Source organism: Hylobates moloch, unplaced genomic scaffold (genome assembly GCF_009828535.3).
Source record: "Hylobates moloch isolate HMO894 unplaced genomic scaffold, HMol_V3 SCAFFOLD_2, whole genome shotgun sequence".
NCBI lineage: Eukaryota > Metazoa > Chordata > Mammalia > Primates > Hylobatidae > Hylobates > Hylobates moloch.
Window position 1 is genome coordinate 125625980 of NW_026652277.1, and position 14748 is coordinate 125640727.

At 38.7% G+C, this 14748-nt stretch overlaps 1 protein-coding gene across 1 annotated transcript in view; it reads right to left on the reverse strand.

The window, feature by feature from the left end:
- Positions 1–7777: 7777 nt before the first annotated feature.
- The window catches only part of SEC63 (SEC63 homolog, protein translocation regulator), an 84769-nt gene continuing 77798 nt past the window's right edge, over positions 7778–14748 (reverse strand). The window contains exons 19-21 of the mRNA XM_032156039.2: positions 13531–13629; positions 9806–9910; positions 7778–8847 (exon numbers count right to left, since the gene is read on the reverse strand). Of these exons, the coding sequence (XP_032011930.1) occupies positions 8704–8847; positions 9806–9910; positions 13531–13629 (348 nt within the window). The 3' untranslated portion in view covers positions 7778–8703. The remainder of the gene's footprint in view (positions 8848–9805; positions 9911–13530; positions 13630–14748) is intronic.

Genomic DNA, 14748 nt, shown 5'->3' on the forward strand with positions numbered 1-14748 from the left:
ACAGGTTATACCCCAGACACTGGGCAGTGATCCAGTTGCTCTTTGAAGCAGAAACTTTGCCTGCTCTTGGGATAAGAGCACTTCCCAGCAAATTTCTGTCTCCAGAGGTGACATCCAAGAAATAACTGTAATGAAGTCCTTGTCCATCAACTCTTCCACCATGGTGCACATGTGAATAAATAGTAGACTATTTACACTGAATGGGAAAGGCTTATTGGCAGCAATAGGAGGAATCTAACCTTCAAATATTCATTCTGCTAGCTCAGAATACCTGCTCAAATTTCAATTCAATAAATATATGCCTTGCAGCAAGTTAGACTTCAGCAACTTTCAGAGTTCCCACACTGGTGGGAAACAGAAGCAAATGCCAAAAATTCAGGCAGGCTGTAAGCAGTGTCCTGGAAAATTCCAAAGTGTTTTCATCTTATTTTATGTTGCTATATTGCTGGGATACATTTTAGTAACTGGAAGGCAGCGGAAAGGATTTGCAAGAAGAAATTTTAGAGTGCTCAAAGTTAAGCCTAATAGTCATTTCTAGAAATCCATTCTTCACAGAATGGATGTCTTCATTTTCCCTCAGCTTCCGTCCTCAGTCCTGACGTAAAAAGTAATATTTAAATACAATCAAAGAAATTATCCAAGAAACACATATTTGGCCCAGTGAGAAGGCTGCTAAGGTTTAGAATTAGAACCTCAAATAGATCCTTCAGAATCCCCACTCAGTAGAAAAAAGAGGGTGAATAGATGCGAGGAAGCCAGACTGGGCAGTCTATGCCACCATCTTGGCCTCGTAAGGTCAAAGATTGGACACCCAGGGGATCAAGCCCTGCTCTGCCTCAAGGTAATCACATTCAAGGCTGGGGAAGAATGTATTGCTTCTGTCAAGGCAGTTACCTAGAACTGTAACACTTTGAATCACTTTTCTTCAGCAAGCATAAGCTGCACCACTTTAGATTGGGGTGGATCTTAAAGGTCCCTTTGCGTGTGTGTGTGTGTGTGTGTGTGTGTGTGTGTGTGTGTGTGTGTGTGTGGTGTGTGTGTGTGTGTGTGTGTGTGTGTGTGTGTGTGTGTGTGTGTGGTTTCCTTCCTGGCCTTCCAAAATGGAAAGATGGAGAATGAGAGAATGAGGGTTGTGGAACGGGGTGCAGCACGCCGCAGGGGAAGATCCCTGGGTCCCAGCTCCAGTTCACCAGCGGTGCCAAGTCACTCCTCGTCTCTGGGTCTTTGTTTCTCTATCCCCCTTACAAATCAATGTCTGACCCTCTGTGGACACAACAGGGACTGCAATTTGCTTCAAATCAGAGCTGCAGCGTGGGTGCCCCATAAATACAAGTGTGCAGCACTTACACACATGCTTTCATTCCTTTCCCATGATAACGTTGCCCATGGAGGCAGTAGTCTACCCCATGTAGTCAGCCTCAACGGGCAACATACTCAAGACTAAAGTCAGAGATTTTGTTTCTATCCCTACATTCCAGCTCTGCTTCTATTAGGCTGTGGAGGGGATTAGGGAGGAGGGACTTGGTTCAATCAGATGCAAATGCAAAGAAAACTTTAGAAATCATACTGAGTGACATAGAGAAAGGCTTGTGTTTTTTTTTGTTTTTTTTTTTTAAGATTTCTCACTCTAAAAAGAATTCCTTTTAACACACTGAAACATTCAAAATTCTACTCAAAACTCAGTTTTAGTATTATCAAACTTAAACTGCGTCTACAATGTGCTGTTCCTGAAGTGTCACTCCTGACATTTAGTGCGATACCCTGTCATTAAGTCAGCAGACTTGAAAGATGTGGGGGTTTTCAGTGTATAAAGAAATAATGCTGAGGATCATAACACTACAGTCTCACCCCCCATTCTCAAAAGCACTTTGCTGCTAATCACATTAATCTTTATAATTTCCATGATAATAGACCCAGATCAGTGTTTTGTGAGTAGGGATAGGTAGGTGGGGCAAGATTTCATTGGGTTCCTGGGAAAAAGAGTGACTACAGGGTTCTGAACCAGGAGCTGGCTGCAGGAAGAGCAGCGACTCTAAGATACTTGAAAGGGGGTGCCTTGCCATCTTTCAACTTGAGTCACCTCTCCTGGCTCTCTCCCTGTTTAATAGATGCTGTCAGGTCAAGAAGAGGAACTGTAAGCTTTGGGAGGAACTTGGAAAGTGACATAGAGCCTAGCCAGTGACTGGAGTCCCAAGAACGTGGCAGAGAATCGGGAAATAAAAAAGCTGCGGAAACGTTGGATGTGATTATAAAGCACACAGACTAATTGGACAAAGATACAGAAGCATGCTAATGCGTATGAATGAGGGAGGTTATCACGATCCCACGAACACTACTGAATGATGATGTCTCCTTGGAAATCGTCAGACATGGTTGGAAGATCAGGATTTTTTAAGTCTCTCATTGAATTTTTGTCACATGCCTTATTTTTTTAATCAAAATACCCATCAATGAATTTGATCCCCCCCTTCTGTGTATCATTTCTAAATGAACTTTTGTAGTTAAAAACAAAAACACATCACCCCCCAAAGGACGACTACGTACCAGGGAGACGGTTCAAAATAGTATTTCAAAGATTCCTCAGTTATTTCAACCAAAGGTCTAAGGCGTCCCTAAGTTTGGGCAGCATATTGGAAAAAGAACACTGAAGGAATGGCAACTATTCTACAAGGAACCAGATTCCCTTGGAGGAAAATGTTCAGTTTGTCCAGAAAGGAAGGGTATGGGTTTCGTATTTTGTGGGAAGGGGTGGAAGGTTTGGGGAAGGAGTGCAGAAAGCAATAATCAAAACCTCTTATGGTTACCACGTAGAATAGGTATAGTGTTCCTTCTTTTAGATACCCTGTTTTGCACTGTCACATTGGACTGGATTCAACTTAGAAAATTCTGGATATTTTTTAGTTGGTGCACAGGTAAGTAAATTATCTTCAGTTGCAACATAAAACTATCTTTGATAATACAACTATCTTTGACAATAAAACATTTCCAAAGGGTTTAAATGTATATTATTCTCAAGGAAACTGCCTCAGTGGTCCTAGTTTTCACGAAATAGACCTCATTCCCTTTGAAAATTAGTGTTCTATAATATCTCTTTGTAAATACAGGTCCTATATGTATTGAATTCCAACTATTGAGAGACAGTATTCCATGAGTCTCTCATGTCTCTGCACACCTGTGATCAGAGGCACACAAGCTTTTGTTCTAGACTATCTTTTCAAGGGTGTCTGTATAGCAAACAGCCTTGGAAGGCAGTGTCTCCCTCTCAGAAAGAGGGCGAGTTTGTTTGCTGTCCAGGATAATAAGATCAGACAGGGTTGCTTGCAGGCTTGACAGGGTTAGGTGTCCCAAGCTTGGAGTTCCTCAGCTGTGATATGAACAGCATCTGCCTGGCCACTCCACATCGCCTCCATGGGAACTTGGAGGACAACAGGAACAGATGGGGAACATGAAGCTCATGCCACCTGCTGTGCCTGTGTCTTTGGAGTCTTCTGTGTTTTGTCAGCATCCATGACACTGGCAGGTTAACTTGTTAGCTTGCATTTAAAAAATGTGGACTCTTAATAGTTGACACCTATCAGGCAAACAGATTAGATTTTGTCCACCTCTCTCAAGCAAACAAATGCAATTTGCAATTCCAGCACAATGAATACGTATGGATTGTCTTTTGGAGTTGGTTGCAAAGGGACTTAATGTTTCTAGACAGTACATCTAATGGGTTAAAGGACACACAGCCAGGTGCAGTGGTTCACGCCTATAGTTCCAATACTTTGGGTGGCCAAGGGTTGAGGTTAGCAGTTTGAGGCCAGCCTGGGCAACATAGCAAGACCCCATCTCTAAATACAATGAGCCAGGTTAGTGCCCATGGTCCCAGCTACTTCAGAGGAGGCTGACGTAGGAGAATCACTTGATCCCAGGAGTTGAGGCTGCAGTGAGCTATGACTGCACCACTGTACTCCAGCCTGAGCGACAGAGCATGACCCTACCTCTAAAAAAAAAATAAATAAATAACAAAGGACACATGTAAAGAAGAAAAAGGTTAGGGGAAAACATAAAAGATCAAAAGAGAGGGAGGAAATCCCAGAAGGTGCAGATAGAAATAAATTACAAAGCATTTCTTTAATCGTGGTTTTTAGTCTCAAATGAAACACACCAATCTTTGTTAAAGAAAATTACAGCCCTATCGCCCTCTACTGGAACAAGGCTGGAAAATACAGAGAAATAGCTTGAAGATAACTCTTAATGGAATCTGTTCACACTGAAGTCCATTGCTGCTATTATCCGGATGTTAAAGTGTAAACCTCAGGTGTTTCGGGTAAGGTATGAGGGCTACAGCTCCCTTTGTGTACCCAGGCTGATAGGTTAACGCTAAACAACCTCGTGCTGAAAACAGTGGCCAGTCCTTCCCACACGCACCTCCCATTTGCAGCAGTCACTGATTGCCAGGACAAGTATAACAGGCTGTGATTTGCTCAAAGTCCCAGCAAGTCAGCCCCAGCACTGCTGCTCCATACCCACACCACCTGCATTCCACAGACAACCGCTGTGCAGAACCCTCCCCTTGCCTATCAATCCCATCTCCAGACCTACTCAGCTCTATCTCATAAAAGTCTCACTTTGCTCTTGGGAGCTACAGTAGGGCTGGACACAGTGAATGCCAACCCACCAACTCCAGAGTATATCACTCTGTGATCTCAGGTGGTGAGTGTCAAATGTCACCCTATCAATACCACAAAGCAGTGGTGCCCAAATGTTTTGATCATGGACCCAAATCAGAAAAAAATATATAATGCACCAATAAATGTTTATTTATAAATAATAGAAGTGTACAATTGTACAATATATTACGTACATTATAAAACACACAAAAATAGAAATTTAAAAGGAAGAGATTAAATACAAATAATCATCTTAATACTTCCTCAATGGATTGATCATCTCCACACCCCTGGGATGTATACACCCCCACCTGAAACAATAGCCCTAAAGTATGTCAATGATTGTTATTTGGGTTTTCAGCTCAGGTTACAGAAATATGTACAAGATCGCATCTTTTAAGTTTTGCAAAATAGCCCTAGCATCAAGTTTAAATGGATGAGAATGCTTGGTGCTAACTTCTTGAGACATATTTGAACTAATCACTACACAGCTGGTAAAATGTCGTTATGGTTCACCAACAGTTATTTCACTTTAAGGCAGTCTAAATAGAGGATTTCATGGTGTTAAATCAGACTGTTTGTGGGAAAATTGCTTTTAAAAAAAAAATTTTTTTAAGGAAAGGATGATTTGTTTTTTTTCCAAAAAAACGCAACATGCTGGGCACAGTGGCTCATGCCTGTAATGCCAGCACTTTGGGAGGCTGAGGAGGGCTGATCACTTGAGGCCAGGAGTTCAAGACCAGGCTGGACAACGTGGCAAAATCCCGTCTCTACTAAAAATTGAAAAATTAGCTGGGTGTGGTGGCATGCACCTGTAGTCCCAGCTACTCAGGAGGCTGAGGCAGGAGAATCGCTTGAAGCTGGGAGGCGGAGGTTGCAGTGAGCCGAGATCGTGCCACTGCACTCCTCCAGACTGGAGGACAGAGCGAGACTCCATCTCAAGAAGAAAAAGAAAGAGAGAAAAAAGGCCAGCAAATTAAATAGCTAGCCCCTAAAGAAATAATTCTTCTGCCTATAGTAGACAGACTAAAAAAAAAAAAAAAAAAAAGGCATTCCAAATAATGGACAAGGCAAATGGATTTAAATGGATTGCCACTCATCTACCTGACCTAACACCAGCAAGTGAGTTCTTAACACTATTTTTCATTTTGATAGCTCCAGTATCCAATCACAGAGCCTGGCACATAGAAACTGAGTAAATATGTGATGAATGACAACCCCTCAAAAATTATGTAAGGTGCTGAATTACATTTGAAATAAGAATTGTGACTACAGAACACTCTAGTACATGGTTTGGATTGGCTGAAGCAAACTGAACAAAACTTGTGGTCAAAAATAACGTGCCTAGAGAGCCTCATTATATCTCTCCCTCCCTGTTTCCACATCAGTTGTTTGACATCCACACCCCCCTGCTTCCACCAGAGCCTGAGATTCCCCACACACAGTGGGACACTACAGCTGGAGAGGCCTGTCCTTTTCCAGCCCTCAGTGAAAGCTGGGAGAAGCAGAGCAGAAGGTATTGTTCTACACAGAGAACTTCACTCAATGTGCTCCCTAACTTAAAAAAAAAAATTATGAAAAATGTTTAAAAAATTCAAAAAGGACATGAACATCTAACTCTGAGATTGAGATATTAACACCTCAGGGCCTCAGTCAAATATTATAATACTAAAATACACAACTGCTACACTTTGAATTGTGGTAACTGAGTCTCCTCATGAACAGCTGTATTTTAATAGGTACTTTACCAATTAGAGAAAAATATCACATAATTTAAGTAACTGTTTCAATTTCACTTCCTATACACTGTATGATCTATAGGCTCATCAATTGTTGACAAAATGTCAGTTTCTTTATAGGAAGAAAATTGAAACTTCACTCAAGTTTCCATTAGATTAAATGCAAACTAGGATAGTTTGTTATTCTCATTCCAAAGGAAAAACGAAGGGATGTGGAGTTTAGCGACTTGCTGGAGAGAGAACTATCAACTGAAGGCTCAGTTCTTTCACTACCGCCATATGGAAAGAGGTTACCTAAAGTACTCACTAGAGGAAATTTTATTTTACTTAGTTGGGAAGTACATACACATCACACAAAGAGAAAAGGAAAACAAACTGGTGGAATTTTCTGGTGATGGTAGTTTTTTGTTTTTTTTTTTTTAAGCACTGTGGTGAGTTACTAGGTTATCATCCTCTCCAGAATCAAAACCAGAGAAGCCAGCTGTGTGAACTTATAAAGCCTCTTTAAGGCAAAGTAGCCACTAGAAAATAAACACTTTTCTTGAAATCTTTCAAGAAAACTAGGAAATATGCATTCTACACATTGTTGTGTCTTGTCTGCTCAGTTTCCTTGCCTTTGTGCCACACCTGTTTTCTCTAATCCCTCCTTTCACTTGACACCAGCTGGCTCACCCCCTGCCACCACACTTAGGTAATCAGTAGCTGCCTCAAGACACTGGTGCTTCACAGCAGAACCTGATTTGAAAATTAAACCCACCCTCTTACTTGTACAATGAAGTAAATGAAAAAAATCCTCAGTGACACTGCCTCCCGCCTGCCAAGAAAGGCTCTCACTAAACTGGTGATTGAGGTTACAGAGAAAAAAACTGCTTTCACCATTTTATAGGAAATATTACATCCTAAATTTAGAACCAAAAAAACCATTCATGGTTTTCGTAATTTTCAAATTTTATTTCCAACTACTGCAGTAGCAAGATGCCAGTAGTATTCTGCACTGAAAGTGGCAACCTTTTAAAGTAAACAAGGTTGCAAATTTTAGTATTCCAACAGTATTTTGACCTATGGAGATTTTGATAGGAAAAGATTATTACAATCAGTTTTATAACACTACAGACTTATGCTTCCTCCATACCTAGGAATAAAAATATCCACCCTCCCTCAATGACTCATCATGTACACATCTCTACTCTTTACAAGCACTATCCTTCCGGTTGTACTATGAGGGGAAATCCCTCTCACTCCTGGGTCTTTCTATAATATACAGAAATAGCAGTCACTTTAGCAGTAATGTACAATACTATTCAATTTTTAGTTGAAAAATAAAGAAGTGGATTGCCCTATTTATGTCCTGATAGTAAAAAGACACACACCATTGAAACATAAAACGAGTCAACAAACTTCTATTTTTATTGACAGGAGTCCAAAATGAATACAAAAAAAGCTTCCTTTGCATGTTATACTTACTTTCCTTAAAAAGCTCCTGATAGTCAGGTAGACTGAAAACTAAGGATGTAGTTCAGCTTTTAGAGTGAACCTTTTTTAAAAAAGGTTTAATAACATAAGCCACCAGTATCAGAAAACATACGGTCCCACTATCACTTTTAGAGCTACAGCTTATCAAAAGAATTAGATCCTGCATTGATCTGCTAAGATAGAGGTTTAGAAATGGTTTAAGCCATTAAAAGCCATTTTTATAATCTGTCTGATAACTCTGGGCAATTAAGAAAAGGAAAATTCCAAAACGCAGCCCTCTATATCATGTGGAATGTGAGAGAATGCCAACTTATGACCAAGATAAGTAAAAATAAAAGTTTAAATCTGTGAGTGGAGTTGTTACAGTCTTGTATCACTGCAAAATGTCAATAACAGAGCTCATCAAGAGATTATAAACTTGAGCGATGTTACTTAAAACATTATTTGTGGTGTTTGCTAGAACTAAAGCTGAACAAAGAAAAGTCGCTCATTTAGAGACTGTGTTTCCTGCATCTTTACTTTTACTGGGACCATAGACTGATCAGATAATACACAGCCCACACTTCCGGACAGTTATAATAACAAAGGATTTATTATCATTTGCAGATGAAATAAATGCATCATCCCCTACTTGAAAGGTTTCAATAAGCCTTAACATTTTTCAGGTTGTACCAAGGCACCGCCACTGCCTAGTTATATTATGCACCCACTTCTAGAGTAAAAAAACTACACGTCCCTCAACATCAGTTCTGTACTGTTTCTGGTTTATGATACACTTCCAAAACAGCAAAAAATTGCAAATATGTGCAAACACTGTGGTCCATTCACAGTACTGCTTAGTCATCATCTTCCTCTTCCTCCTCTTCTTCCTCAAAGCTATCTTCAAAGCCCTCACTGTCCTCCTGGTCTTCATCCCCCTCTATTGCTGTATCCCACTGTGGGTGATTTTCTGGCACAGGCTTAGCCTCATGAACTTCCAACTAGAAAGAAGAATTAAATGTAGACATCAGAAATTTGGGGAGAAATAATGGAAGAAATCTTGGTAAACAAAAGGTTTTCTTTGACCACAACAATTATAAAGAAATAGTTTTTTATGGATACAATTCTAAATTCAACTCATTCATTTAGAATAGACACTTCATCCCAGAAATAAAACAAGTAAATTTAACAATATGTAAATGTAGTTAACTTTCTAATACGGTTTGATATTTTGATTCTATATGTTATACTATTTATGAATGTATTTCTGTGGCATAAAATAATTGTGATTCTTGAGCAAGAACACTGAGTCATATCTTAACAGAAGCATTCTGCTTTAAGGAAGAAAAACCCAAGATATTTTGCAGTCTCTAGACCTGTGACGTAAAATTCTACAGTTAATAAAAGAAATATGGAACCCTCATGGAAAAAAAAGAGGTTCGCCATTACTGGCTACTTTTACCCTTTATAGTGCAATAATACTTTTAGCACCATCTCTCTAATATAATAGGACACCTTTTATAAAAAGCTCAAGCGAATTGGTAAACAAAGATGAGAGTGTGCTGCAAATGATACTTACAGAAGTGTATGCTCTAAGATGACAAAAATAAATTAGTTTCAGAAATTAATAAATGCTCCAAACAGAATCTGTGGTTTAAAAAAAAAAAGTGCCTTTCTAAAGAAAAAAGAACCCATTTGCTGAGGCCTTATAAAGTTACAGCACATTAAAATGCATCCCTAAAGTAATTTATATTCAATGTTCTAAATTGTTATACTCCTTAAAACCTAAAACCTTAAGTTTATTATTGAAAGAGTAGTCCATCAAGTATATCACATATAAAGCATGAGATGACTTCTTTTTCCTTCCATAACTCTACATTTCAAAACTAGAAATGTTTTCCTAGTATATTAAACATTTATACAGCAAACTCTTATTTATTGAAGAGTCACTATTCTTACCTTCAATGGTTTAATCTGATCCAAACCCATATAGGAGTCTGATCTCAGAAACACAGTATACTGATAATTTCCAGGCTTGCCTGGTGCAGGAAACTTCAGCTCTACCTAGAAGATAAAATCAGCACTTAAAAATCTGTATTATGGGGAGCAAACAGCTCACTCCCTAAAATTCCTAGACCACAGTATTTAACAGCCAGGTTTTTTCCGCAGATGATACAGAAAGTCCAAACAAATGTTAATGAAGTCCTTATAAACAATAATTTTAAAAAAGTGAAATGTATGTTACATATTATAAATACCTCCCAAAGAAGAAATCGAATTATGCAGAACTGATGAGGTTAATTTGTATCTCCACAATTCAAGAAAGCAGTACTTAAAGCAACCAAATTCTATGCTATCACCTTGAAGAAATTAAGTAGGTATAAAAGCGTAAGTAAATGAAATGTTGAAATAAAACAACAGACTTCACTAGATAGGAGATACTTCTTGCCAAATTTTCTTATTTCTAGAATAAATGCCCAATGCCAAAGGTGAAGAAGATATTTCATTTATCATCAAATCATAAACTTCAAATATAAATAGTAACAAACTCTTAAAAGTTTCTATTCCACTTGGACAAAAGAAGAACAATTTTTTAAAAATGACATTTGTATGCTCTGGTGATCTGCTCCAGTGATCTGCTCCAATCTCCAAAATCCAGATTTTACAGTCAAGATTAAATATTAAAATATGCCAGTTTTAAAAAAAAACTAGAAAAAATCATGAAGGAATCTTTTTTTCTTAAATTAATCTCAGCTTGGCCTAACTATAACACAAACCTAGAAACTGTTAAAAAAAACTCTTTAAATCATACTACAAAAAATAAGTAAGAAAATGGATAAACAAATAGGTATTTATATTTCTGTCTGGTAGAAACAACCAGAATAGTAAAACAAACTGGGGAGAAATATTTGCAACACATATCACAAAGGGCTGATTTCTTAACATTAAAAAAAAATCCCAAACCAATTTTTTAAGATTCAACAAAAGTGAACAATGGTCACAAACAGACACATTAAAAAGACGACTCAAACACACTGAAGGTTAAGTTTCACTCTTCAGAGAAATAAAAACTACACTGAATAGAATGAGCAGAGTAAAAATTGATTCAGACAAGAATCATCAATATATGCTTAAAATGATTGGGTAAAACACTGTTGGAGAATAGGACATTCACAGAGGGCCTAAGTATCACCCCACAGATTAGAGGGGGAGAAAAATACCTTTACAATAGAGAAAAACCATAACTAAATGAGCAACCTTAATTAATATCATCAACATAGGGCAAAGTCATATACTGTACTTCTGACCTAAGAACTACATCACCAACATAGTCTGCTTGCCAAAAACACAAAGATGAATAATGAGTAACCAATGAGACAAATTCGTATTAAATGATATTCTACAAAACACCTTGTCTGGATTCTTGAAAAATGTCAGCGGCATGCAAAGATTAAAAAAGAACAAGGAGGCCGGGCGCGGTGGCTCACGCCTGTAATCCCAGCACTTTGGGAGGCCAAGGCGGGCAGATCACAAGGTCAGGAGATTGAGACCATCGTGGCTAACACGGTGAAACCCCGTCTCTACTAAAAAAAATATAAAAAATTAGCCGGGTGCAGTGGCGGGCATCTGTAATTCCAGCTACTCAGGAGGCTGAGACAGGAGAATGGCGTGAACCCAGGAGGTGGAGCTTGCAGTGAGCCGAGATCGCGCCACTGCACTCCAGCCTGGGCAACACAGTGAGACTCCGTCTCAAAAAAAAAAAAAAAAGAACAAGGACAAGAAAGTATTCAACACTAAAGAGGCATGACAAGCAAATACAATGTAAAAATCTCTTTTTATTCTTTCTTTCGAGACATGTCACTCTGTTGCCCAGGCTGAAGTACAGGGGCATGATCATGGCTCATTGCAGCTTCAACCTCATGGGTTCAAGTGATCCTCCTGCCTCAGCCTCCTGAGTTAGGCTGGGACTACAGGCACAAGTCACCACACCCAGCTACAATGTGTGATCCTTTATTAGATCCTGAGTTTAAAAATAAAACCAAGAACTGTAACAGATACTAGTGGAATCGTTGAGGAAATCTGAATACAGACTGCGTATTAGATAATTATGCCACATCAATGTTAAATTTCCTGAGTATAATCATTGTAGTAGGCCTATGGAGAAGGTCCTGGATTTTGTTTTTGTTTTTGTTTTTTTTTTAAGAGACAGGGTCTCACCACGTTGCCCAGCCTGCTGCTGAATTCCTGGGCTCAAGTGATCTGCCCGCCTTGGCCTCCCAAAGTGCTGGAATTACAGGTGTGAGCCACCGCACCCAGCCCAAGGCCCTGGTTCTTAAGGGATACATGTCAAGTAATTAGGGGTGTCATGTCATGATGTCTACAAGTACCTCAAATGGTTCAGGGGAAAATACACACACGTGCATGTTTTGTATGTACATATACAGTGAAAGAAAGATAAAACAAGTAACAGCTAAATGTCAACAACTGGTGAATATAGGTGGGGATCTAGGGAGGTTTCATGATACCGTGCTTGTAATTTTTCAATAGCTTTTAAAACTTAAAAGATCAGAGAGGCCAGGCACAGTGGCTCATGCCTGTAATCTCAGCACTGTGGGAGGCCAAAGCAGGCAGATCTCTTGAGCTCAGGAGTTTGAGACCAGTCTGGGCAACATGGGTAAACCCTGTCTCTACAAAAAATACAAAAATTAGCCGGGCGTGGTAGTGCACATATGTAGTCCCAGCTATTTGGGAGGCTGAGGTGGAAGAGCCCGGGAGGCAGAGGTTGCAGTGAGCCGAGATTGTGCCACTGCACTCCAGCCTGGGTGACACAGCCAGACCGTCTCAAAAAAAAGATCAGAGGAAAAAATAACACGGAGATCTAAGATGCTATTTTTCACCTTTCCAGATAGCAATGATATTCAAAATGTATGACATGCTGAGAGGTATTAGGCATATTTAGACATTCATTCTTTCTATAGAGAGACCAAAATTACAAATATACAGAGCCTCCAGCTCATCAATTCGACCTCTATAAATTTATTATTAACCTGTTTCATGCATTTACCACTTGATTATAAAGGGTTAAAAAATATGTACTAAAAATCAACATCATAGGGCTATCTTGAAAAGCTTTTGTCCACCAAGTACAGGCAGACAGAACTTTCTTCCTAGAAAAAAATAACACAGAAAAAACATGAAAAACAACAAAAATGCAGTTCCCAAGGGTAAATGTGTTCATCACAATGCTGCTTTCCTGATGTCATTAACGGTGAATACCACGCAATCAAAAATTCCACTCAAGAAATCCACATCATCAGTTCTTAGATTTTTCAAGACAAAAGATCTAATACTCAACACTAATCCAATAAGAACAAAAATCATATCACTAAACTCTGAGAGGAGGAGGAAAGGCATATGTTCTTAGACACTAACAGTGAAAACTCCCAAAACAAGCTGAGAACAAGTTTTTAAAAAATTGACTAAGTTGCCTACCTTTAACAATTATTTATAAATTTCCAATGAGCTCACCCCCAAAATAGAGAACAGTTACAAAATGCAGGCAACGAATAGAATACAATATGCTAAATACGATAAACTGCTTTTTAAAAAAAAGATATATGAAGCAGCATGATGGTGACAGCTGTGCCTTGTTAAATACTGAAATCATGTTGCTTGATAGTTACCTCCTCTGTATCTTTCAGCGTACACACATGATACGGCATGGATATTAATGTCTGTTCCTTCCTATCTGCAATGTAAAGCCACCACCATTCTTGTTTTTCCTGGAAAGAAAAAAAAAAAAAAGAGGAGTATAAATAATCAGAAAGAACTAAAAAGAACATAATTTTGGCCTCTCTTATCTTAGAGATCCTCTGCACTGACAAACTGCTTGGTACAAAATAGGTGTTCAAATGAATATTTACTGAAAGAATAAGCTGTTCTTAACATTTGTAGATCCACTGCCTAAAAGCATTTTGTATGCAATTTTGGGGATTTCAATAGCTCCTTAAAACCTATTGATTGGCCTTCATATTAAAAACCCTGACTAACCTTAAGTAACAAGTATTATTCTAAATATATACAACTATTACAATAGCATGTAGCAAATAATCTTAGTAATCTTACCTAGTAATAAGCAAAAGCCACAAAGTAGGACTGGAAGGAACATATATATATGTATATGTATATATATACACATATATACATATACATATATGTGTGTGTGCATATATATATATATGTATATATATATATATTTTTTAGAAGGCCAAGAAGTCTGAAAGCACCAAACCTCCGTGCATTCAGCAACAACTGCTCTATTACAGCACACCTCAGTTCACTATTTAGTCACCTGCTTAGTAACACCTGTTTAAGAGTTGGGTAGGGACGTATCTTTCTAAAACGGTTTAAAGAAAAATGTTTTACGGCTTAAAACAAAATAAACTCTAGGATGTTCTAAATATTTATTTAACCAAAATAGTACTAGACTATTCTAAACTCTCAACTGTCCGAAATGGTTAAAAAATCATCTTACTGAAACAGTTTCTTTGAGAAAATGTGGGTTTTTTTGGTTTTGTTTTTTGTTGAGACAGGGTCTCACTCTGTCACCCAGGCTGGAGTGCAGTGGCACCATCTCAGCTCACCTCCCTGCAACCTCTGCCTCTGGGGCTCAAGTGATCCTCCCACCTCAGCTTCCCAAGTAGCTGAGACTACAGGCATGCACCACAACGTCTGGCTAATTTTTTTATTTTTGTAGAAACAGGATTATGTTGCCCTGGCTGGTCTTGAACTCCTGGGCTCAAGAAATCCTCCCACAGTGCTAGGATTACAGGCATGAGCCACCATGCCTGGCCCACATTTATGTTTTTAAACTAAAATTGCTGCACTTTCTATTTTAACTA